Source organism: Psittacula echo (genome assembly GCF_963264785.1).
Source record: "Psittacula echo genome assembly, chromosome: 10".
NCBI classification, from domain to species: Eukaryota; Metazoa; Chordata; class Aves; order Psittaciformes; family Psittacidae; genus Psittacula; species Psittacula echo.
In genome coordinates this window covers 12,052,282-12,074,267 of record NC_137741.1, presented here as the reverse complement: position 1 = coordinate 12,074,267, position 21,986 = coordinate 12,052,282, and the positions used below count along the sequence as shown (strand labels likewise).

General features: G+C 36.1%; 1 protein-coding gene across 1 annotated transcript in view; it reads right to left on the bottom strand.

The window, feature by feature from the left end:
• Positions 1-21,986, bottom strand: part of TRPM7 (transient receptor potential cation channel subfamily M member 7) — a 58,187-nt gene that overhangs the window by 9,122 nt on the left and 27,079 nt on the right. Inside the window, exons 8-28 of the mRNA XM_080626126.1 lie at positions 21,287-21,461; positions 19,402-19,525; positions 18,025-18,097; positions 17,654-17,754; positions 16,613-16,747; positions 15,208-15,261; positions 14,398-14,538; positions 13,705-13,839; positions 12,814-13,094; positions 12,105-12,333; positions 10,746-10,901; positions 10,464-10,607; positions 9,673-9,801; positions 8,912-9,196; positions 7,644-7,818; positions 6,966-7,098; positions 5,972-6,156; positions 5,447-5,579; positions 4,269-4,984; positions 2,128-2,204; positions 1,232-1,291 (exon numbers count right to left, since the gene is read on the bottom strand). Coding sequence (XP_080482252.1) covers positions 1,232-1,291; positions 2,128-2,204; positions 4,269-4,984; positions 5,447-5,579; positions 5,972-6,156; positions 6,966-7,098; positions 7,644-7,818; positions 8,912-9,196; positions 9,673-9,801; positions 10,464-10,607; positions 10,746-10,901; positions 12,105-12,333; positions 12,814-13,094; positions 13,705-13,839; positions 14,398-14,538; positions 15,208-15,261; positions 16,613-16,747; positions 17,654-17,754; positions 18,025-18,097; positions 19,402-19,525; positions 21,287-21,461 — 3,641 coding nt within the window. The remainder of the gene's footprint in view (positions 1-1,231; positions 1,292-2,127; positions 2,205-4,268; positions 4,985-5,446; positions 5,580-5,971; positions 6,157-6,965; positions 7,099-7,643; positions 7,819-8,911; positions 9,197-9,672; positions 9,802-10,463; positions 10,608-10,745; positions 10,902-12,104; positions 12,334-12,813; positions 13,095-13,704; positions 13,840-14,397; positions 14,539-15,207; positions 15,262-16,612; positions 16,748-17,653; positions 17,755-18,024; positions 18,098-19,401; positions 19,526-21,286; positions 21,462-21,986) is intronic.

The window sequence follows — 21,986 nt, the reverse complement described above, 5'->3', positions numbered from 1 at the left end:
CTTGCACAAAAATGTACAAGTTGAGGGCATAATTCAGTTAAAATGCTCTTCATAGCACACCATCAGCTCTGACATTTTCAGGTGCACGTTGACTACTGAGCCATACTGAAAGAGTTCTTTTAAAGAGAACATTACACGTGAATACAAGTACAGAAATGTACATTACGCTGGATCTCCACCAGCACAAACTTCAGCTATTCTGTCACATGCCTTCGTTAGCTACCAGTTCTTATTTAAGAATGTAGTTTTGGGAGAAAGAAACTAAAGTTCAGTTTGAACCCACTGAAAATAGAAACAAAATCTAGAGAAGTCTTGCCACATAAAAATTTACAGTTTATGAACGGAATTTCCTCATGGATATATTCCTTAATAATAATCACACACTTTATGAGTATCTACTGAGGTGGTCTGCTTTTGACAACAAAATATTTCTTTTGCAAAAAAGGAGAAAGGCAGTTTCATCACAAACAACTACACCTCAAGTGACACAGGGCTGGAACATTCTTCACAAACAGCTTATTAATTCTAACAATTACCTAAATAAAATCTGAAAAAAAAAAATCAAGATTTTGAACAATAAAAAGCTAGAACTTGGAATGTTCTATGTTACCACCCTTTTTCACCCCTATACACACACACACACACCCCTGAACACATACGCACATGCCTGTGTGTATATGAATGTGTGTCAAAAACATGGGTAACTGTGTGTGTTTATATACACATACACACATATATATACATATAGGTGTGTATATATTTACATACGTACATACATATACATGTATGTAAGAGAAAGACTATTTCTTTACATCCCTGAACACTCTACTGCAATGCAACACAGAGAATGCACCTGTTGGAAGTATCTTCTGAAGACCCATTTTTAGGTCTATATGCATTTCAGCGTTCAGCATACATCTTCAGCATCTTACAACCAATGACTGTAGTGCCTACAGGAAAGGTTAGAATCAAACCAGTCCCACCAGTAAAGATGGGATAACTCTGTTACTAAGCATCTAAGAACAGTAGTACTGTCTGGAAATGCTACTGGATTTTTCATCCCAATAGTGTCAAACACCAGAATGATTTAGACCTACATCAAGGAGACATCCAGCTGTATTTTTACAAAGGTTCAACTGTACAACTTTTTTTTCCCTGTTTTCACTGTAAAGAATACATTCTGTATCTGCTGAAACTAATGTCTCAATAAATGGAAACCTTCATTACTTACTTGAAGTCTGGTTGTTTCTATGCCCTCCAGTATAGCCTTTTTGAAGTCTTCCTGTTGCTCCTGTTAAAGAAAAAACAAAGCAAACAGTAAACATTATTACCAGAAAACCTATGCCAAAAATACACACACACTAAAAGCTTTGAGGTCACACATTATACTTATCAGACAATCCAGATCAGCAGAACACTGACATTACAAATGGTCATCACACAATTCTCAAGTCACATTCTCCCCCAGCTGAGGGGTAACTGCAAATGGTAACTCATATTTACTAACTTAAGAGCTACAGTGAGAAAACTTGCTTTTTTACACATATTATAGCACTCAGAGGACAAGTCGGTTACAATTAATCACTCCCTGTTTAGCTATTTTTATTCTTTCAGAACATGGAAATTATACATACATTTGAGTTTATGACAAGTTTATTAGAAAGGCCTTTTATTCTTGGAAGCATAATGAACAACTTTTGTCACTTCAAAAAGTCATATACATTACCATCTTGCTCTATAAAATACAATGTAAATAACCAAAATCTTCCTAAATGCTGATCTTAAAATTTACGAGTGCCACATGTTTCATTAAACACTAATTACAGGATAACTTTATCTCAATTCACAGTTGTAGTCATCTCAGCTTTCACAACCTCAGTTCTTGTTTAATATTTCATTAGTATCACATTATGAAATAATCAGTACTTGGTGCACAGTTAAGGTTGCATGAGTTTTCACTAGATTTTTTTTTTGAATCACAAACCAGACACACAATCCTTCCAAGACGCATTTTGCAAGTTCTTTGATTCTATTTGCTCTTAGACTTTCTCAAAATACATTGCAAAGTTGTGGTTAAAGGAGAATTATCCCCATTAACACATCTAACAGAATGTTTTCCATGCTTACCTCAATATCAGCACTTCTTTCTTTCATTTTGCTTGCCACCTCTTTAAACCGCTGTAACTCCATGCTGTCTCTGTGACCTTTGACACAGTGAATTCAAAAAGAGTATTCAAAATCAAAGGCAACCTCCAATGTTCTGACCATGCCAATAGTTTCATCACCATAGCACAGGGTTACAAACAGTCTAGAGTTCTGTGCCCCTGTTTGCACTAGAGAAGACTTTCTAAACACACTAAAGTAAAAATCAGTGTAATAAAATATTAACAAGAATATTGATTTTCCTGCATTAAGGTGTGGATTACCACGATTCAAAAAGTAAAACTAACATTTTAAAGTTTTACTTGAAGGGATGTTCCTCACATGGAAGGAACAGGGCAGTCTGAATTACAGGATTTTTACGTATGCATGACAAATGAAGGAAAAACATAGGCAATTTTCTTGAGGTAGCTTTTACAATATACCCTTCATCCTCCCAGTTGCAGGAAATACTTTTCAGAATTTTACCAAGCATGTGGCTAACGAAAAAAAAAAAAATCTATTTGGCTTCACAATGGAAAGCTGCACTGTATCACAAGCTTTATAAAACATGGACAGTGAGAATGAAGAGTATGTTCTAAATGCTAGAGAGGTCAGAGGACCACACACTAAAAGGTCGGCTTCAGCAAAATAAGTATAGTTAGTATTCAAAGTTATTAGTGGTGAAGTACATTTAAGGATTAGGTAAGAGTGAGACAAACACTGTCCCCTATTTCTGTTTAGTCTTGCTTTCTGAATTAAAAAGTTTTCTTTTTTTAAACCATAAGGATATGATAAACAAATAAGCTCGTGAGTGTACACGTGTAGATAATCTTCCTACACATACACAAATATAAAATGATAGTGCAGATACTTAGAATTCCAAGTTTCACAGAGTAGAACAAACTCTTGTCTAAAGATTTAAATTTTTATGTCCTCAACAAACCTTTCTGGGCAAGACAAACCTCTGCAGGCAACCTGACAACTCCAGATTGTGATCTTCTGCCATACACTAGGCATACTTAAAGCATTATCTACTTCACAGAAATCAGTTAGTAAACCCACACCTGTGTTTTGCAATGAATCTGCCACTGTTTTACTGTTCAAATATGTAAGTAACTCTAACCAGAAACGTGCACATTTTTGCTGTTAAGCAAAACTTGAGAGGAGGCATAATGCTGTATTTAATAAAAGAAGGACTTTGGAAGCTTCCTAAACAACTGCCAAAAGATACATTAGCTTAGGCAACAGTGGAAGATCCCAGTTACAACAGTGTTTAGAAACACAGTATAGGAGGATCCCTCAGCTTGACACAGATACCACATAGATATTTGTTCAGGATTCCATCAGCCTAAGAAGTCTTCTGTAATTACGTCAAGAAATAGACAATATTTTTGATTTATGCAATGAGAAGGTAGGAGCTTTATGAGTCGCAAAAAGTTTGTCTACAGTGCCCGTACCAAGTTGTAGAGCTGCTAATTGCACAGAACTGCTACACTCAACAACTGGCTAATGTATTTCAGAAAAATATTGTCTATATGACAGAATAATAAAGAAATTATAATTAAAGTTAAAACAAATAAATTCAAGCAACACAGGGAAATTAGAGATGTTAAAAGCAGAAAGAAGCAGAGCAAAATGGTAGAATAAAGTCACCTGCAACCAGAATACACCCAAAATACCATACAATTCTTGGTAAGTCAAACCTTGTGGCTTAGATTTGGTCCACAGTTTATGAAGTAGTCCCATAAGGATGTTAGAACATAAATCTTGGTTTTGTAGTTCCATTGCATGGACATGCTGACTTTTGGAAAGTTCATCTTTAATATTCAATTTTCCATGTGAGCCGCTACAGTTGACTGCTGATGTCAAGTCGCCAGTTGACAAAGAGAACTTCCTTTGGGGGTTGTTCTTCGATAAGTTGACAGTGGACTGGTGATCACATTTGTCAACTCTGCAGCTGCAGTTACCATTAGTGTCACTCTCATCATGAATGAAACCACAATTAACGTATCCTCCATTTTCAACACAAGGTTGGGTGAAAGCAAGGCAAGCAGAGCCAGAAGCAAGAGGATAAGAGCAGCTAATAACGACTGCAGGATATTCAGAATCTACTTTGTTATACTTACCCACGAATGCACCAAACTCTACATTATTATCTCCTTCTGTAGCCTTAGAGAAAACAGTCTCTTCATGCTTTGCTGAAGAATCCAGCTGACTTTTGCAACTGGGCCGAGATGGAGTACTAACAAAAAACTTAGCTGTTGGGGATGTTACATGTGGCATGCTGTTGGATGAATTGCCTAATTTTTTACTTTTACTAGTGGATTTTGAGATCTCTGAAGCCTGTATTCGCTGGCGAAGCTCTGTAGGGGAAACAGCATTTGAAAATAAGGCACTGCCTGAGGAACTTGCCTCTTGGAAGTTTTTTTCTTCTCTTCGGGGAGCTAGAGCTAACTCCTGACCAATTGTCTTATCTTGAGGATCTTTTTCATCACGTAAAGGAACATTACAGAGTAAAGCATTATTACTTTCAAGGCCTCCTTGTGGAAAAGAACCAAAGACATTTCCAATGCTGTGCTTTTTCCACACCGATGATCTTAGAGAGCCATCCTCAATGAGGTTTTGTGCCAAATGTTTTGAAATGCTCAATTCCCGGGTGATTTCATTATGAACCTTGCTAGCTTCTGAAGCTTTCTGTGCAGTCAGTGTTTTCAGAGTATCCACAGTTAGAGCAGAGAGATCCTGTAGGTGGCCAATCTGTGAATCTAAAGACTGCAATGACCGTTTTATGTAGTTGACACGATCGCCAACTTCCTTTATCTGAATGCACATTTGCTCCACCCTGAGAAAAATCAAATTATGAAATAGCTATGAAAGGTATTTTTCTCAATACGCAAAAGAAACATCTTTGTAATCCTTTCTGCCCATTTAATGAGGAAAAAACTGCTGAAATTTCAAGACAGCATTCACTACAGTACGTACGTTTGTACAGATTTGAATCACAAAATAAACAACAACAAAAAATATCAACAGAGGGCCTACAGCACTTTTTCAAATTTATTCAGTTTATTAAAGAATCATGAGAAACTAAATAATATGACTGCCTCAGCTTACTGAGTGCTGCTTCAGATCAGGAAGCATCAATCCCATATTAGTTTCTGCACAGCAACAGAAAGACATCATCTAAAGTTCGCACAAATACTTCAGTTCTTGAGCTGCATTTTGCCCCCCTTAAAGCACATGTTAAAAGCCCGAAGAACTTCTAAGCTCCCATATTCAGCAATTTTATTTGTAAATATTTCACCTTTCAAATGTGACTCGAATCCTCTCCTCACTGCCAGAATGAAATTGATCATCCTTTTCATTGAAATACATCTCAACACACAGCTCTTCAAAATCATGAAGTTTCTTTTGATCCTCTTCTGTCAGGAAGAGCTCTAAAAAGAGATTTAATAGTTAAGAAGATGTATATGTATTGAAGTTTTTATCCCCTTTTTAAATTTTCAAAGAGTTTAATAAGAACAGAATTTTTCAAGAGAAAAAAAAAAATCTTTGCACATTAACACTAACAGGAAATCTAATCTGGTTTTACTTGGTTTTCTCAGAAATTACTTTGACTGGAGATTTCTAGGGGCTGTGAATTATACTACTCAGAAACACTGAAACTTTGAACAGAAATAGTCTTAACCAATATTAAAACCATGGAAAATAAAGACCTTCTTTGACTTTCTTGAGAATACACATAATTAAGAACATAGCACTTTTCTGACAGTTTGCTTTAATTATATAAAAAAAAATACTGCGTTTTTTGGATAATAACTGTTCATACTTGGTCCATCTGAAGTCTTGTCTGTCTTTCTTCTTTTACATACACAACAGAACAGGGAAGCCATGTGGCTAAGAATAATAAGTGGTGGAGGCAGAACAGGTTTCTCATGGTAGGCCATAATGAAATGATAGCGTTGATACTTCCACACAATGTTTGAAATTGCCTTGACTTGTAAGTACACGTTGCTGAAAGGGAACAGAAGAACAGAAGAAATATTAACACATCAAGGTGGCTTTTGGGGTGGTGGGAGGGGAGGTGGGTGTTGGTGTTTGGTTTTGGGGTTTTTTCTTTAAACAATCCTGAATTCTGAAGCTAGTTGAGTAAGAGACAAAAGCAAATACTTGGGTTTTTTACTACAGATTATTTTAGTGAAAGTGGAAAACACATTCAAGAAAATATTAGGGTCCAAAGCAAGGACAGGGTTAAAAAATTCTCATCTGGTAACATCTCAGTACCTTTCCTCAGAAATAAGTTACACTGAGATAAAAGTTAAGCTTGTCAAACAAACATTTCTAACTAAACCTAGGTTTTGCATCAGACCACATAAATACTGCAAGCCTGCCACTCCTCAATGTTAATGCTTATAGTGAGCTCAGTTAAGTCTCAGTGAGCTGTTTATTCCTATAAATCAAACACAGACCTGTAAGACAATTTTCTATTCAACTCAACCAACTAAAGAAAATTAAATGAATTTAGGAACAACAGTGAAAATACAGATTAGGAAACAATTCAGTTTCATTTTTAAGAAATTACAAAATACTTTCAAATTCACTTAAACTCCTAATTCCCCAAGCCTCATAGATATGACATGTACCAGTCACATTTTCTCACAGACTTGCAGTGATGAGAAGATGAGGACCAGCCTTAGAACCTGAAAATACTTCCAGCAAATGGGATTGCTTTGAATTGGTATCAGTTCCTTTTATCTTGTCATCTTATTGCAGTGAAATAGAAACTTATCAAAGCAAAAATTAACAATTATCCATATACTTACTTGAAAAATGCAATAAGGAGATTAACCATAATTATGTACTGTACAAAGAGGTAGACAGCTTGAAGAAATGGAGTCAACCATGTTCCTGGGCCACAAAGATGAGCAACTTTTTCATCAGAATTATTTGCACACACTGTGTTGGGAAAAAGATACAGAGAAAAATACATACAACTTTTAGAACTCCCAGCAAGTATAGATAGGGAAAAAATTAAAAAGGTCACTTGTAAAGATTGCAACAATCAGCTATGATGCACTGGTTCTGCAATTCAAAATGTCTTCATGCATTTAGGAATATGGTAGAAAAATACAGGAGACAATGTTTCTGGTTAATACTACAGTATAATCATATTACTGGATTTTAAAAAAGAGTAATATACCACCACAGCCAAAATTTTGGCATGACAGAAATCTTTCTAGGAATAGCCTTGTAAGAAATTGCAATTAAGTGTTCACTCATTAAGGGTATTCATTCTAAGCCATTCAAGCTTTATAAAGGATAATGAAAAGGTCAAGTCAAGAAGTTACACAGCTACAACCCACAAAGAGACAATCCAAAGAATGGAATCAAGGTCAACAATACTGGGTATTTCATTTCATAAAATCAAAATTTCATAGACCTTGAGAAGACCTTTCAAAGCAAGTTTTCTCCTTACTTGCTTCAAAATTGCAGTGTCTTACCATCAATTTCATAGGCATACACTTCACCGAAAATCATCCAGTATGGATGAAACACAATATCTCTAGCAAGAGTCCAAGATGGTGACTCATCAGGATACAGTATTGCCTTCCTGGGAACACCAAAACTAAGTAGTACAAGTGCCATAATTACCACAATGTAAAACATGTTGGCCACCTATTAACACAAAAAAAAAGTCAGTTAACCCACAAGGTCATAATTGTGATTTCACAACATTAAACGTTTTTACAGTGAGTGTGTAAGCTTGACAGAATTCTATATATAGAAGGAAAAGAGTCTGAGACACTTATACTTCAGTCAGAAAATTCTGTTAAATAATAAACCCTGTAAAAAAAACTATGCCTTTTCCCTGTCCTTTCTTAGAGCGTATTTATATCCTTGGCCAAAGTCAACTGAGATTATTTCATTTGTAACTCAAATATCTATTGTGGATGAGTGGAAGCTCATAAAGAGAAACTTTCCTTCCTAAGTGCACTCAATAGCTGCACAAAACACAGATAGCTTTCCAAGGGCTGAAACAGAACCTATGCCTCTTGCAAGAAATCAAAGTCAGAAATGAGCGACTTGATGCCCTCATTTTTAAGGAATTACAGGATTCAACTTTGTAGAAACCACTTTATAGGGCAAGAAAAAAAACCCCAAACCTTCCACCTTCCTATATAGAGTTTTCAAGCATTAACATCTTTTAAAGATTTAGAATAGCTCGCTGACAGTAAAACTAAGTTTTTTATTTTTATACAGTTTGAATATTGCTTGTGTGAGAGAAGACCAGAACAAAACCACAATCTATTCCCAGCTTTTTCCAGCACAAAATACACGGTGCTTTAGGACACAACAGATGTTAAACCCTTGCAGTAGAGAACGTAAAGGCAAGAAAACCAAGACTATAAATGCATCTCAGACCCAAAAGCTAGATGAATCAAGAAAAAAAAGGCATCATCACATTCATTCAAGTCTCTGACATCTAAGAACAAAACAGACTAGAGAAGGAAGATTTGACAGTTTTTTACACATATGTGACAGAGAAAGCTCCATAATAAAGGAAGCCTTCTATCAATGGTTGTTTTGAAACACATCAAGTTATATTCCAACTACCTAATTCTGCACACTGAGTTGCTGACACAGCAAACCAGGATAAGCAACCTCTTTCTCAATAGAACTTTGAAAAAAGTTGTAAATGGACACAGCAAGGAAAACATATTTCAATTTGGGAAAAAAAAAAAAAATCAGTAACAAAAATGGTACTTACCATTTTCCCAATCATCATAACATAAGGGCCAGCCTGTTGATTTACAGCTAGAAAATCCAGTAATCTCACATACCAAAAAATTATATTGAGACAGTATGTTATTCTTCCAGCAACAAAGACATAATTTTCTCTGTAAGTGTTTTCACCGAAATTCCCCTTTGCTCCAAATCTTAATGCAAACCCAATGAAGAAAGTGACAATGGCAACTGTGTCACTGATATTGAAGTAATCACTGAACCACACTTTAATCTTCTGATTAATCTTCCCAGCCTCTGACATAAATATCTGCAATAAAAATAGAAGTCATGGTCACACTCATTGCACAGGGACCCACACGGAAATACATGAATCACTATCATTTTCATACTTGCAAAAATGAAATAGCTATTTACATGTACAGCTGTTTTACACTGAGAAATCCAAACCAGTGTTTTAACTGTGTCAGCTTCACAACGAAGACAAGAAGGATGTATGTGTCCTCCTGCTGAATAATTTAAAAAGGAATTTTGGTTTTAGGGGGCATTTTTTGGTTGGTTGGGGTTTGTGTTTTTGTTTCTGCTTTTGAGGCAGTTGCTATTACAAAAATGAGCCCATCTTTCCACCCCTTTAGTTGGGCCTGAGGAACCCAAAATTTCTGTCATTTCAAAATTTGTATAAAACTTCTCAAAAGTTTCTTAGGTTCTCTTGTTTATAAACACAATTTAAAGCATACTGTTTTAATTCACAAAGAAAACTAAAATCCCAGATTGCTACAGACATACCTCACGAATTTTCTCAATTGCTGATGTGAAAATGTAAGCAATAACAATCCACTCTTGAACGGATGGTAATTCTTCCATTTTTACAAGAACCACAAATGTATAGAGCATGAGGAATCCTAAGTATGCCAACTAAAAAAAGCAATGAAAATTATACGTTATTACTCAAGGGCTCTTTACAGATGTTCATGGACTCTTTTGATGTGGTATACAATAAAAGCTTCAAGTAGGATTATAGTACTATATTTACCCTTTTAAGCAGACAAGTAATTATTTATAAGGGGATAAAACCATTTTCTTCTTAGAAGAGGAAAAATAGCTGTAATAAGCTATTCAGTATTAGCAAAGCTTTGTTCTTATTACAGCTAGTTTTCCTTTGGTACAGATTTCAGAGTCTCTATTACAGTAATTTAAACAAAGCTGTGCACGAACACTTTAGCCTAATAAATGACTATAGAATTCCTGCTAGCAACTGATGAAATTAATTACTCAGGATAGATGAAAAATGTTCATGCTAATTACTCTTAACAACAAAAAAGTATTTCTCAAAGCCAATATTATGAACTTGAAAAAAAAAAAACCCTGAACCACGGAGCACTGCATGTGCATATGCATTTCTTCAAAACCAAGTACTTCTCATTTCCAGCCTAGCAAGGCAAGGGGGTTTTTGTTTGTTTTTCTAAAAATCGGGTTTAAACTTTGATTCCATTCACAGAGGTACGTGCTGGGAAAAAAACACAAAAATCTGCTTTAGATTTCCAGATAAAATACACATTACAGAAAAGAAAACTCACCGTATTAAACCAAAACTTCACAATTGGTGCATGATAAAATGCATAAAATTTCTGTGTAATTGGAAGTTTTTTAGGTTTTACTGGAGTCTCCATATCATGCTTTTCTAAAGTATTGTCCAAGATCCTTATTTCTTTAAATACCTCCTAAAATGAAAGGATGGTTAATGTCACATACAGAAATACATGCTTTTGGACATTAATTTTAACTCTCGCTTTGATTTTAAAATATAATTATTTAAGTTATAAACATTTGTTTTAATATCTCCCCTTGTCTCACATTACCATAGGTATTTCATCTGCTGCATTCTGGAAGTTGTTTTCACTGTCATCCATTGCCATTTGATGCGCATCTTGAGATTGAGGAATATGTGACATTTCAGCCTTGGTCTTATATTCCAACAGCAATATAGCAGGAGGGAGTAAAATACTCAGTATCACCTGGAAAAGATGAAAAATAAGTGCAAATAGTTCACAGCTATATTAAAGTATCAGAATGAAATAACAACAGAGAATATCCTCTGAAAATATATTATCCAAATTTCACTTGGAAAAAAAAAAGTAGACCATTATTAGTTGTTACTACTTACATAACACACTTAAGAGGCTATGTATGATATATATAATGTTCCTTAACTTGAAGATATAGCAAAGGGAAGAATCAACAAATTCCAAAATTAAAAGCCACTAGAAAGAATGTATTCCAAGCATGAAGATCCAGAGATATTCTGCTTGCACTCTGTTCATTAATCTACTCCCATAACCCATGACACTTTGTACTCTCAAGATGTATTTAAAAAGCCTATAGCAGGTTATGGTTTTGTTGGTGTTGGATGATATTGGGGGGGTTTCTTTCCTTTTTTTTTTTTTTTTTATTAGCTTATGGTAGAAAAATGAGCTAAGGATGGATGAGGAGAGTAAGTGAAAGCTATTTATTGTGATTAGCCAGTTTCAAAGCAAGCAAGAAAATCGTTAATCAGTTATCAAACAAGATTTAAGTAGGTCACAAGTTAAACGATGCTTGTAGATATTTTGTAGGAAAGATTTATTTCATTATTTTCCTCACAACAATTAGGTTTTGGTACACCATCTCTAAGAAATAACCAGCTCCCATATTTCAGTTGATAGGTATCACAAAGGGCACCATTGGAAAGCCTATCCCTGATTTGCCTACCCTTATTTAATTCTGTGCCCTGCTTTTGCTCAGTATCTTCCTCCAAAATAGGATATACACAAAGCTTTTCTACATCAGGCCTTATGCGCTGCCTGTAAAAAGCCAAAATGCATGAAACTATATTCTTACAAAGGGCATTCTGTCTGTTAATTTTTTTTACCACTATGCTTTTATTAGTGGATTAGTATTCACATGATCTCTTTAAGCCTGTGATTAAAGGCTACTTGCCTGGGTTTTGCCTTCTACATTTCTGTACCTTATTTGAAAAGATAATAGAGCGTCAAAAGAAGAGTTTTCAACAAACACTTCCAGTATTGATTATATTATAGAAGACTGCTTTACAGGATTTATTAATGTAAGTTATAGATTTGACTGCTTTACACTAATAGCAGTTAAACACATGCTTTTTTGCCATTTAAGCATTAATTCCATTTATCCTTTTCACACCAATAAACTATGACAAAGCTTACTTTGTACCATGAATTCTTCCTCATGTTCAATCTTCCCATCCACATATCTGATAACAACATCTGTGTACAAGTATGTGCTACAAACGGACGAAGCCTTGACGACACTGCTAGCTTCAGACAGGTTGAGTTGCTCCAATTTTTAAGCTCATAGGTTAGCAATTTCATTGCCATAGTTTCATCTTGTCGGAAGGACTGTTCTAACAGTTCAACTGCCAGCTGACCAAACTCGCTAGAATGAAGACAAATCAACAACATAAAATACAGTATCTATAGAAATGACCTTGAGCTTAGCTTGAATTTTCTGGTACAATCAAATTCCCAATAGCATAACTTGCAGGGACTATTACCTGTCCCTTCTGTACAGATTCACTGAAAAGTAATTTTGAACTACAACATGTAAATCTGTGACTGCTATTAAAAGCATATGCAGGCTACAAACAGCTGTTAAAACATGCAAGGAAATTACATGGAAGTAAGTAAATGGCACACTCAGTATCATTTTAATTTAACTATAAATCCTGACTTGTAACAGCTCTCGAGGGAGAGCAATATCTAATGGAAAAATTCTACAGAGTGCCACTTAACCATTTTTGCAAAAAGGAATTATCTTCAAGTGTGCCAATACAATTTTGGGGTTTATTCTTATATAGCCCACTATTTTTATCGCAAATTTCAAGGCAAGATCTTTAACAATATAAATGTAATTTACTTAGAATACTGTTTCAGTTCTTCTGAAGTATCATCAACAAGGTCACTTTGTTTTGCTTCATATGCCATTGAACGGTACACTTTGCAAGCAACTAAGGCTTTTGCCATGGACTCCTCCCCATGCTGCCAGAAGAAAAGGGCCATCTTCTGCCTCTTCATTAACACTGCCCAAAGTAAAAGCTCGTTGAGTGGATACGCAAAACGTCTTGTTTCAGGATCATCTATGTCTACAATTTCATCTTTGGTTCGTTTCTTTTTTCCCTCTTCTGCACCAGCGTCAATCTTTAAAATAAAATCAGAAAGTCACATTTTAAATCCCTGAACTTGGTCATTACATAACTTTAAATAAAATGCTTAGTGATCCAACACCAAATTACATATAATTATAGAAAGAAAAAAGAACTTCCGAGGACTTCAAAAGCAGCTGGAACTTTTCGTCAAAAATTTCAGTTGAATCCAACTCACTTTAGTAACTGGGAGACTGAATTACTTTGATTTGTAGATCAAAAGCAAAGCAGTTAACTAATATAACTACATACAAATGAGGAAACTCATGGAGACTGCTTACAGTAACATACGGTCAAATCTTGCTCCATCTACAAGCCATGTGAGTCCCCCCCCATTGTTAGAACAATGCCAAAGACAAGCTTTTTCCTCCCTAACATATCAAAGCTTATCCAGAAGACTACTACAGAACAATAAACACACTACAGAATCCCATAAGCATGCTAGACAGTTTATAAACAAGTACAAAAGCAAGGCTGAAATTCCAGCTTTTTAAGTCGGTAGAACTGCTGCTACTCATACTTCAGTGGCACCTTGATTTAAACCAGGTTCTCCACTTCTAACTACTTAAAGTAGACCCCACCATGTTCCCTTCACACATCCACACCTTTGGTTTGTATGGCTGTGCTGTTTTGATGAAGTGATTATGGCGCATTTTTTCTTTCTTGTCTGCCCTGTTACCAAAAGGCTCATGGCTTTTACACATCTGAGGAGTAGTATTTGAAGGATTTCGCCCAGATCGCTGCAAGAAGAATAAGGGGTCAGGGTTTGTTTTGGTTTCTTTACTCTTAACTGTTAAGCATTACAGAATAATCTGGTCATATCTAGATACTTAGTTAAGCAATTAAACAGTTACTGTGCAACTGAAACAATGTGCAACTTACATAACCACAACCACCAGAATTTCGCTGGATATTTAACAAGTTCTTTGTTTGTTATGTTTTGTTTTTTTAAGAAGTCACAAAGTAAACAGTTACATTTGTTGTTTTACAAGAAGCCAAGATATCTGCAACCCAAGCCTGGTGAATCTGCATGTTTAGTGCCCATTCTTCCCCTGTGAGAAGGGATAGTGGAAATAACAAAGAACAAATTTAGATGTGCTAGAATAAGAAGCAGAAGAACAAAACTTTTTGTTTATCCTCAACACCAAAACAGCTACCAGCTGCCCTCATAGGCCTTACTATTACCAGCCCACTGACAAGAGCAAAACAATATGGATTCAATTTTTCTCCAAAATAAATAGGTTTTTTTAATTGAAAATACATGAATCAGCATGTCCTGTTATTCAACTGCCACATACCCGATTATTCCCGCTGAGACTATTGTATATCGCTCTAAAACGTTTTCTTGTATATGTGCATCTATAGGTTCCTCCCATCAGATATTCAATAACCAGCCCCACATCAATTAGGTTGATTTTATATCCTGGGGGAAGATTTCCCTGGGAATAAAAAAGGCATTTTTAGTTTTACTAATTATAATCTTAAAGTTGCTTAGAGTGTTTCTACATGTCACATCATGGCTATAAATAAAAAACAAATTAAACCCTTCATGACTTAAAAAAATAATCTATATGGCTCCAATATTTATGAGTTTCAGAAAAGACAAGGTGATAGCTTCTTTTTTGCATGATCTCCCCTAGTAGAGTAGATGTACATCTGAGGAGGGGGTCACAACAGGGAGGGATGGGGGACTGGGGGATAAGACACAACAGACAACTTTTTTTGTCTATTGTTTTAACAGCCAAAATTACTCCTAGCTGGGAGTACCAGCTTTCAATCCCCTCAAGAAGGAAAACAATCATAAGTAAAATGAAAAAAAACAACACTCATCGGGTTTAACACCTTTCTGGCATTAGAGCACTAAGGATGCAACAGCAAATGTTGTAAAGAACAGAATGCCTGCAGAGGTATCTCATTACTTACAATAAAACCTAACTGATAAACTCAAGATTAAATTAACAGTGAAACATAAGAAATCTTTAAAAAAAAAAAAAAAAAAAAACAACCCCAAAAACCCCAAAAACCCCAAAAAACGCAACTTCTGTAGTTTGACAGATTTTAACTTTTTGTACAATTTTTTTTTACAAATTTTTATATTACAGCATTACCTGTTTGACATCCCGAACAAGATGAAAGAGTGTTGGGTTAGTCGGGCCTTGTTTCTTTATGGAAAAAGAAAGCGGGAGGAAATTTGGAATGAGAAATTAGAGTGCAATTACAACATGAGAAGACTACAGTAGAAGCCAAATTTTTGCATGTTGGCTCAAAAAAAAAAAAAAACAACAACCTAAAAAACCCCTAGTTTTCAAACAGTAGCCTCAAATAAATGCAAATATTTCATACGACTCTATTAGCTATAGACCATTTCCTTTTCTGTTGCATTTTACTTCCGTTTTAATTTGAGACATAATTAATACATCCATAGTTTGTCCACAAAGGGGAAAAAACCCCACCAGAATGCAAACAGCAACATTATGGGGTTTTAATATTATTTAAAAATGTAATATTATAGAGACAAGTTTTAACAAACCAACACTTTAATTTACAGGAACACACAAAGACTGATATTCACGGTTACAGTGTTCCAGGATTCACAGTAAAATCTCCCTTGATTTTTAGATTTTTAGTCTGAATATTCCCTCTTTTTACCAAAGCGGATTTTTCTTCCTTCTCTGAGTTCATGAACTGTGACACTTTTTGACATATGGTTACTCCAGCTCCCATACAGAACTCAATCAAAAGCACATCAAGTGTGCAAAAGCAACACCATAAAAGGTTAATTAAAAATAAAAAGTAAAAGCTGATCACATGGACTCCTTTACAGACCTTTGTTAGCTAAAGAATCCTTTCTTTTCTCCCTTTTTTTTCTTCAATAGCAGATAATGAGAATGTTAATGTAAGCCCGAGTCCCATTTGCGTACTACTCACATTAGGCATCCAACAGGACAAAACAAAAAACCTTCCAACAAAATTTGCTAATGTTATACAAAACTACCTTAAAATTCTTAAATCAAGACCTACAGCAACAAAATTTTTCTACGTAATATTTATAACTCTGCAGGTTCACAAAATAAACTATTTTTACAACTATTATGATCATATGATTATATCATTCTGCTATAGACAGAATTCATCTTATGAAGCCATAACAATACTACCCTTAGACCTCATATTTTGTGCACAGGTTTCACCCATCTGACTTTCCCTTGTTCTCTTCCTCACTGTGATTTACATATTTCATATGCTCCACAAGGCTGCAATTTTCCTTTAGTATCCATCCCCAACATCAAATGCAGATGAACATCCTGCTGGCAAACTACATTTGTGGAACCATTTCTGGAGAGCCAGAAAGCAGCTGTGGCATTACAAAGCAGCCAGACAACACACACTTCTCATCTCTAACTTCATATGAATGAGCCTTCTCTACTAACACTCCATGCCTTTCAGACTGCTGCACACCAAGCAACTAAAAAGCTGTTTTAAAAGTACCTTAAAAAGCAATTATTCACTTACTGTGTTATAAAGTTCTTCCAGCCTGGGAATTGTAAGAAATTTGTGCATGCTTACTCCATTTTCAATCAGAAGTTTCACAAATGCAACTCTATCCATCACAAGGGCATCTAACATAGCCTGTTCCAGAGAGCCAACCTATAACAAGTAAGTAACACAAAGTAGAGCCTGGAGAGAACCAGTGAAACGAGGCATCACAAAAGTAAGTGTACTTATACTAATGAGATCAACCTCATTAACTTACAGGGATGGGGAAACCTTGTACGCCAAGAACTATAAAGATGTCATCCTTGGTTCAGAAACCCCCCTGAACTTAAATTACAGAATGAGAGAGTCTTCTGAAGATTTAATCAGCAAGTTTCATATTCTTCCCATTGGCATCTCCTACTGATACAGTACACAGGACTAAGCAGACATTTGGTTTAACATAGTTAAGCTGATCTCATAGACTGAGACTGGATAAACCACAAATACATAAAATATTTAAAGCCCAATTTGCTTCAGAGACAAATGCTCAGAACCATCATTGCTATCAACAAACCTTATAGTATGGACTTTTGACTCATGTAAGATTGTGTTTTATTTTTACAGTAGTATGGGAAAAAGGCAAGATGCACAATGTAGTTTTCAAAGTAATTTGCAGACTACGAGAAACAGACATTTTGTCCTCCCCTTCTAAAGATATTGCAGTGCTGCCAACAGTGCGTTTTGCTAGATGTTCTTAAGAACTTCCTACGACCGTGCAACTGGAAGGAAGAAAAGAGCATCTGACCAACATGAATTCAGCTTCCACCTTTTGCAATGTCTTTTCTCCCCTAGTTATTCAGAACACTTAGCACATCTCAAAAATTTTGGACTACTTTCAATGCACAACAACAAAAGAGCTGCAGGACTGTGCAGTATGCAAGAATTACTGTCCTCAAAATAAACGTGTCAGTATTCTGCAGCCTCTCTCTACAAAAGTAAAAAGATTCATTCTTTACAGTAAACTGAGTTCCTCTCTTTCAGAAAATATCATTGTGCTTAAACCCGACAATTACATACCAGCCATTGCTGCCCATAAACAAAAACATGATTTTTGGCTATGTCGACTCTATCCCACGCAAGTGTAAGAACAAGCTGGTCAAATGCAGATGCATTCGTGCCTTAAGAAGCAAAAACAAGGAGAGAAAAAAAAATTAACTAAAGAGCAAGATAACAAACATTCTTTTTTCCTAAAAAGGCCAAATCAAGCAATCCACCACAAAGCTATACAGTATATTTTATCATTTATGACACAGTAGGGTATTATGCAACGTGAAAACACAGTAGATACTTATTTGCTTAAAAACTAAACATTTCTACAGAATATAGTATTTTATAAATACTTTATTACATAAACACTAAACAACAGCTCTTAAAATTAGAAGTCTCACCTTTTAACAATGCTGTAAGTATTGCAACATCAATGTCCTGATGTTCATCTGACCCAATATGAAAAACTGTGATCTGTCCAAAAGAGTAAAATGGGAAAAACATATTTTTAAAGTTATTTTCAAGCAAAGGTGACTGGCTCCAGTCTTTTATGTCAGGAACTAAAATACATTAATAAGTCACCTTATCTTCGATGCAATTTAAGCCTATGCCCGATTTAAACTTAGCTTTAGAGTGCACTCATTTTGCTTTCCTGACTGCAAGCCACACAAGACAACCCTTTACAAGAAAAAGCGTAACAGAAACCCTTGACACTCTTCAACCAATTTGAACTTCTTTTTCCACTAAATTACAATTTTCTATTGTCTATAAACACCACACAGTACTCTTCACACCTCCAGTTCATCCTAGATTATGAGATTAACCTGACAGCAAACACGCTTAGCCAAATACGACAATTTTAAACCTCAAAACAGCACAACATGATGTCCAAATGAAACACCAGTACCTGAACTCAGGCTACATATAGACCTCTACAAAGTGCTTTTGCTTTAAAAGATATATTAAAAAAAAGGGAAAAAAAAAAAGGATAGCACGTTACAGGTGAAAAGAAGTAAAGTACAGCATGAAATCAGGTCTCAGAACAAAAACCCAACCAACCACCTACCACTCCTCCCCCTTCAACTCACACAAAAAGCACTTATAAGAGCTTCTCATTCAGTATATCAAAATAAGATGCCTAAGTTCTAGCAACTGACGCACAATGGCAAAGCAAAGCTTTATCAAACTACTGTGAAATTCTCCCAGTTTCTCCAGCAAGTTTGGTCTGAATTATCTTCTGTATAGAAAGGAAGCCTTCCTTACTGGAAGGATCTCAAAATAACTTGCATGACCTTCAATAAGCACAAATATGGTGTATAGCTGACAATCATGAATTTGTTCATGTACAAAAGGATCCCAGTTTATTCTTTCTACTCATTTGCCATACTGTTGAGGGTATTAAGTTACAGAATATTTGTTACAAAACTGAACAGCCTTTTCAAAAATCAAAGCAAGAAAAAAAAAAGGACAGCAACCCAAATACAAACTAAATACACACTATAAACAAACTAGAATCCTGTTGTATGAAAACAAACAGGCTTGGAAACAACAAACTCAGATTACCAGAAATAATAGCAAGAATTAAGTCTCTCAGCCATGAGATAAAGTATACATGAAAACTGTATTTGTCTATCTTTTACACCTGGAAGATCTACTATGTCCAGGAAGCATTTTTTTAATGACTCTTGATCATACACAATACTGAAACACGATTTAGTATTATACCCACAAATGCATGCACCTTGCATAAGAAAGAAATTATGGCAAGATCTACTTACAAGTTCTTTTTTTTTCATGCATTCCAGCAGTGTCTGAAACAAGTGAACTGCTTCACTCTGACCAAAGTTAAATGTCTTTTTGATGGTTGAAATGATTTCAGGCTCAGCACCCTCAGGAACATTCCTGAGATTGCAACAAACAAACAGGAAAACACATTGTTACACACGAACAGTAAGAACTACACCACATGTAACTAGTTGCAACATGTCCATTCAAAGTCCTTGGTATCCATAAGCTTATTACTTGTTCAGCGGCAAAAATCTTGGGTAACCATTAGACACAAATACAGGTTGCTCAATCTACAATTTACTACTACTACCTCAGAGAAGTAACTCAGCTTCTTTGCCTTTCCTTCCCATACCCAGTTCTGAGATAGTCTCAACTAAAAGGTATTGACACAAAATATTAAGTACTCACTCCTCTGATGAATATGACCTGCTTCTGATCTTACTATGGACAAAGCTGTTTGGTTTACTGTTACATTAGATCCCTGCCTCCTGGTTCCAAGGCAACCCCTGCAATAAGGACCCAATATGTTTAAGGATTTATGCAAGTCTCACAACTAAGTATAAATCACAAAGTATTGTGGAGCCTAATCAAATCCCTTTTATTATTTGAAACTACACTTAAAACAGACAACTGTTTTCTACACTAAACAGAAGCATGCAAAAAATTCCAGCTTTAAGACTACTCAAAGAAACAATATAGAAACTCTTTCTGATCCTGTGCTGGTCTTGGCTTGGGTGGAGTTAACTCCCTTCATAACAGCTGGTGTGGGGCTGTGTTCTGGATCTGTGCTGGAAACAGTGTTGATAACACAGGGATGTTCTCTACTGCTGAGTAGCGCTTACACAGCGAAGACCTTTTCTGCTCCTCACACGACCCTATCTGCAAGGAGGCTGGGGGTGCACAAGAAATTAGGAGAGGACACAGCCAGGACAGCTGACCCCAAATGATCAAAGGGATATTCTATACTATCTGATGTGCTCAGCATGTAAAGCTGGAGGAAGGAGGAAGAAGGGGCAGGATGTTCAGAATTACGGTGTTCGGAGCCCTGCTTTCCTGGAGATGGCTGAACACCTGCCTGATGAGGGGAAGTGGTGAATGAATTCCTTGTTTTGCTTTGCTTGCATGTGTGGTTTTACCTATTAAACTGTCTCTATCTCAACCCACGAGTTGTCCCCCTTTTGCCCTTCCGATTCTCTTCCCCATTCCACTGGCGGGGAAGTGAGCAAACAGCTGGGGTTAAACCAGGACAGATCCCTTTTCAGGAAAGTTACTACTATGCAACAGCCACCTGCGTGAAAATATTTCCATTCAAAGTAGTCAAGCGGTATCTTCAAGCAGGTTGGTAACATACCACTCTACATTAGTTATTCTCGCATCTCTGGAAGGTCTAGTCAGCTCTGATTTGTGTTAACACTGTTGTGTGCACTTAAGAGTCACATTTATCGTTTAAGTTACTGTGGCTTAGTTAGAATTTGAAGCAGGACATTTAAACTGACAGTTGGGTCCTCTAGTTACAATGGTGTAACAAAACCATTGCACATAACTGAAGATACACAACAGATGTTTCCCCTAATTTAGGATACAGGTCTGTAGACTTTTCCTATCCTTTTTGTAGGTATTGCTCAAGCAAGCACATACTACAGAATTTGGCACAACTGGTACAAAGTATGTGGAAAGAACCTAGAACTGTAAGTCTTGGTCTTTAGCCAGAGCTATTATTGCAGCCAACCTAGAAAGCTGCATCACAGGCAAGGTTACACTCTCTGCTTTTAGCCTTTGTCCTTCCACAGAAAAAGCACTTGTATGAATTCATTCAGGAATGGTCTCAAAACCCATCTGCATATGACTGATAGTTCATATTTAGACAGGACTTACCCTCCCTCCTCGGTCTGCTTGTGAACATATGCCAATATATCTGCAGCTCTACCAGTTCCTTCACATACTACCACTGGCACTGGAGGACTTTCTTGAAGGAAGTCTAAAACCGTGAGTATGACATTGGGGCCACCTTCAAATACAAGTGCCACCACAGGCACACCTTGGCCAATTCCTATAAAGTTGCAAATAAATAATAAAAAACAGACAATGTTATATTGGGTATGCTAGGATTGATTTTACATATTTAATAAATCAAGTATCCCCTTTTATTGAATAAAAATTATAATGCTGCCTGCCAGACTTTTTAGCTGGTGCTAATGCAGAGTTTCAAGCACTGTTTATACTTCGGGCTGAGGGGAACACAATGGAACACAGTCTACAAAACAGAAGAGATTATTCATAGATATTCATATTCCTGAAGTAAAGCAGAAAGTGAACATCTTTCTTTAGGGAACTCCCCTTATACCTTCCCCCCAAACAGTTTCCAAAGATGACGACACATATACAATTTGCACAGCCACATGGAAACCCTCTACTGACAGGGAATATTGCAAAAGCATTCCTAGAAGAGAAAAAACATAATTGCTCCATAAGTGGGAACACACCAAGTCACAGTTTCTTTGCACAAACACAGATGATGTTTTACAAACTCAATTGCCCTACTGTGAAACTGCAAGTCACCAGCGTCAAAACCACA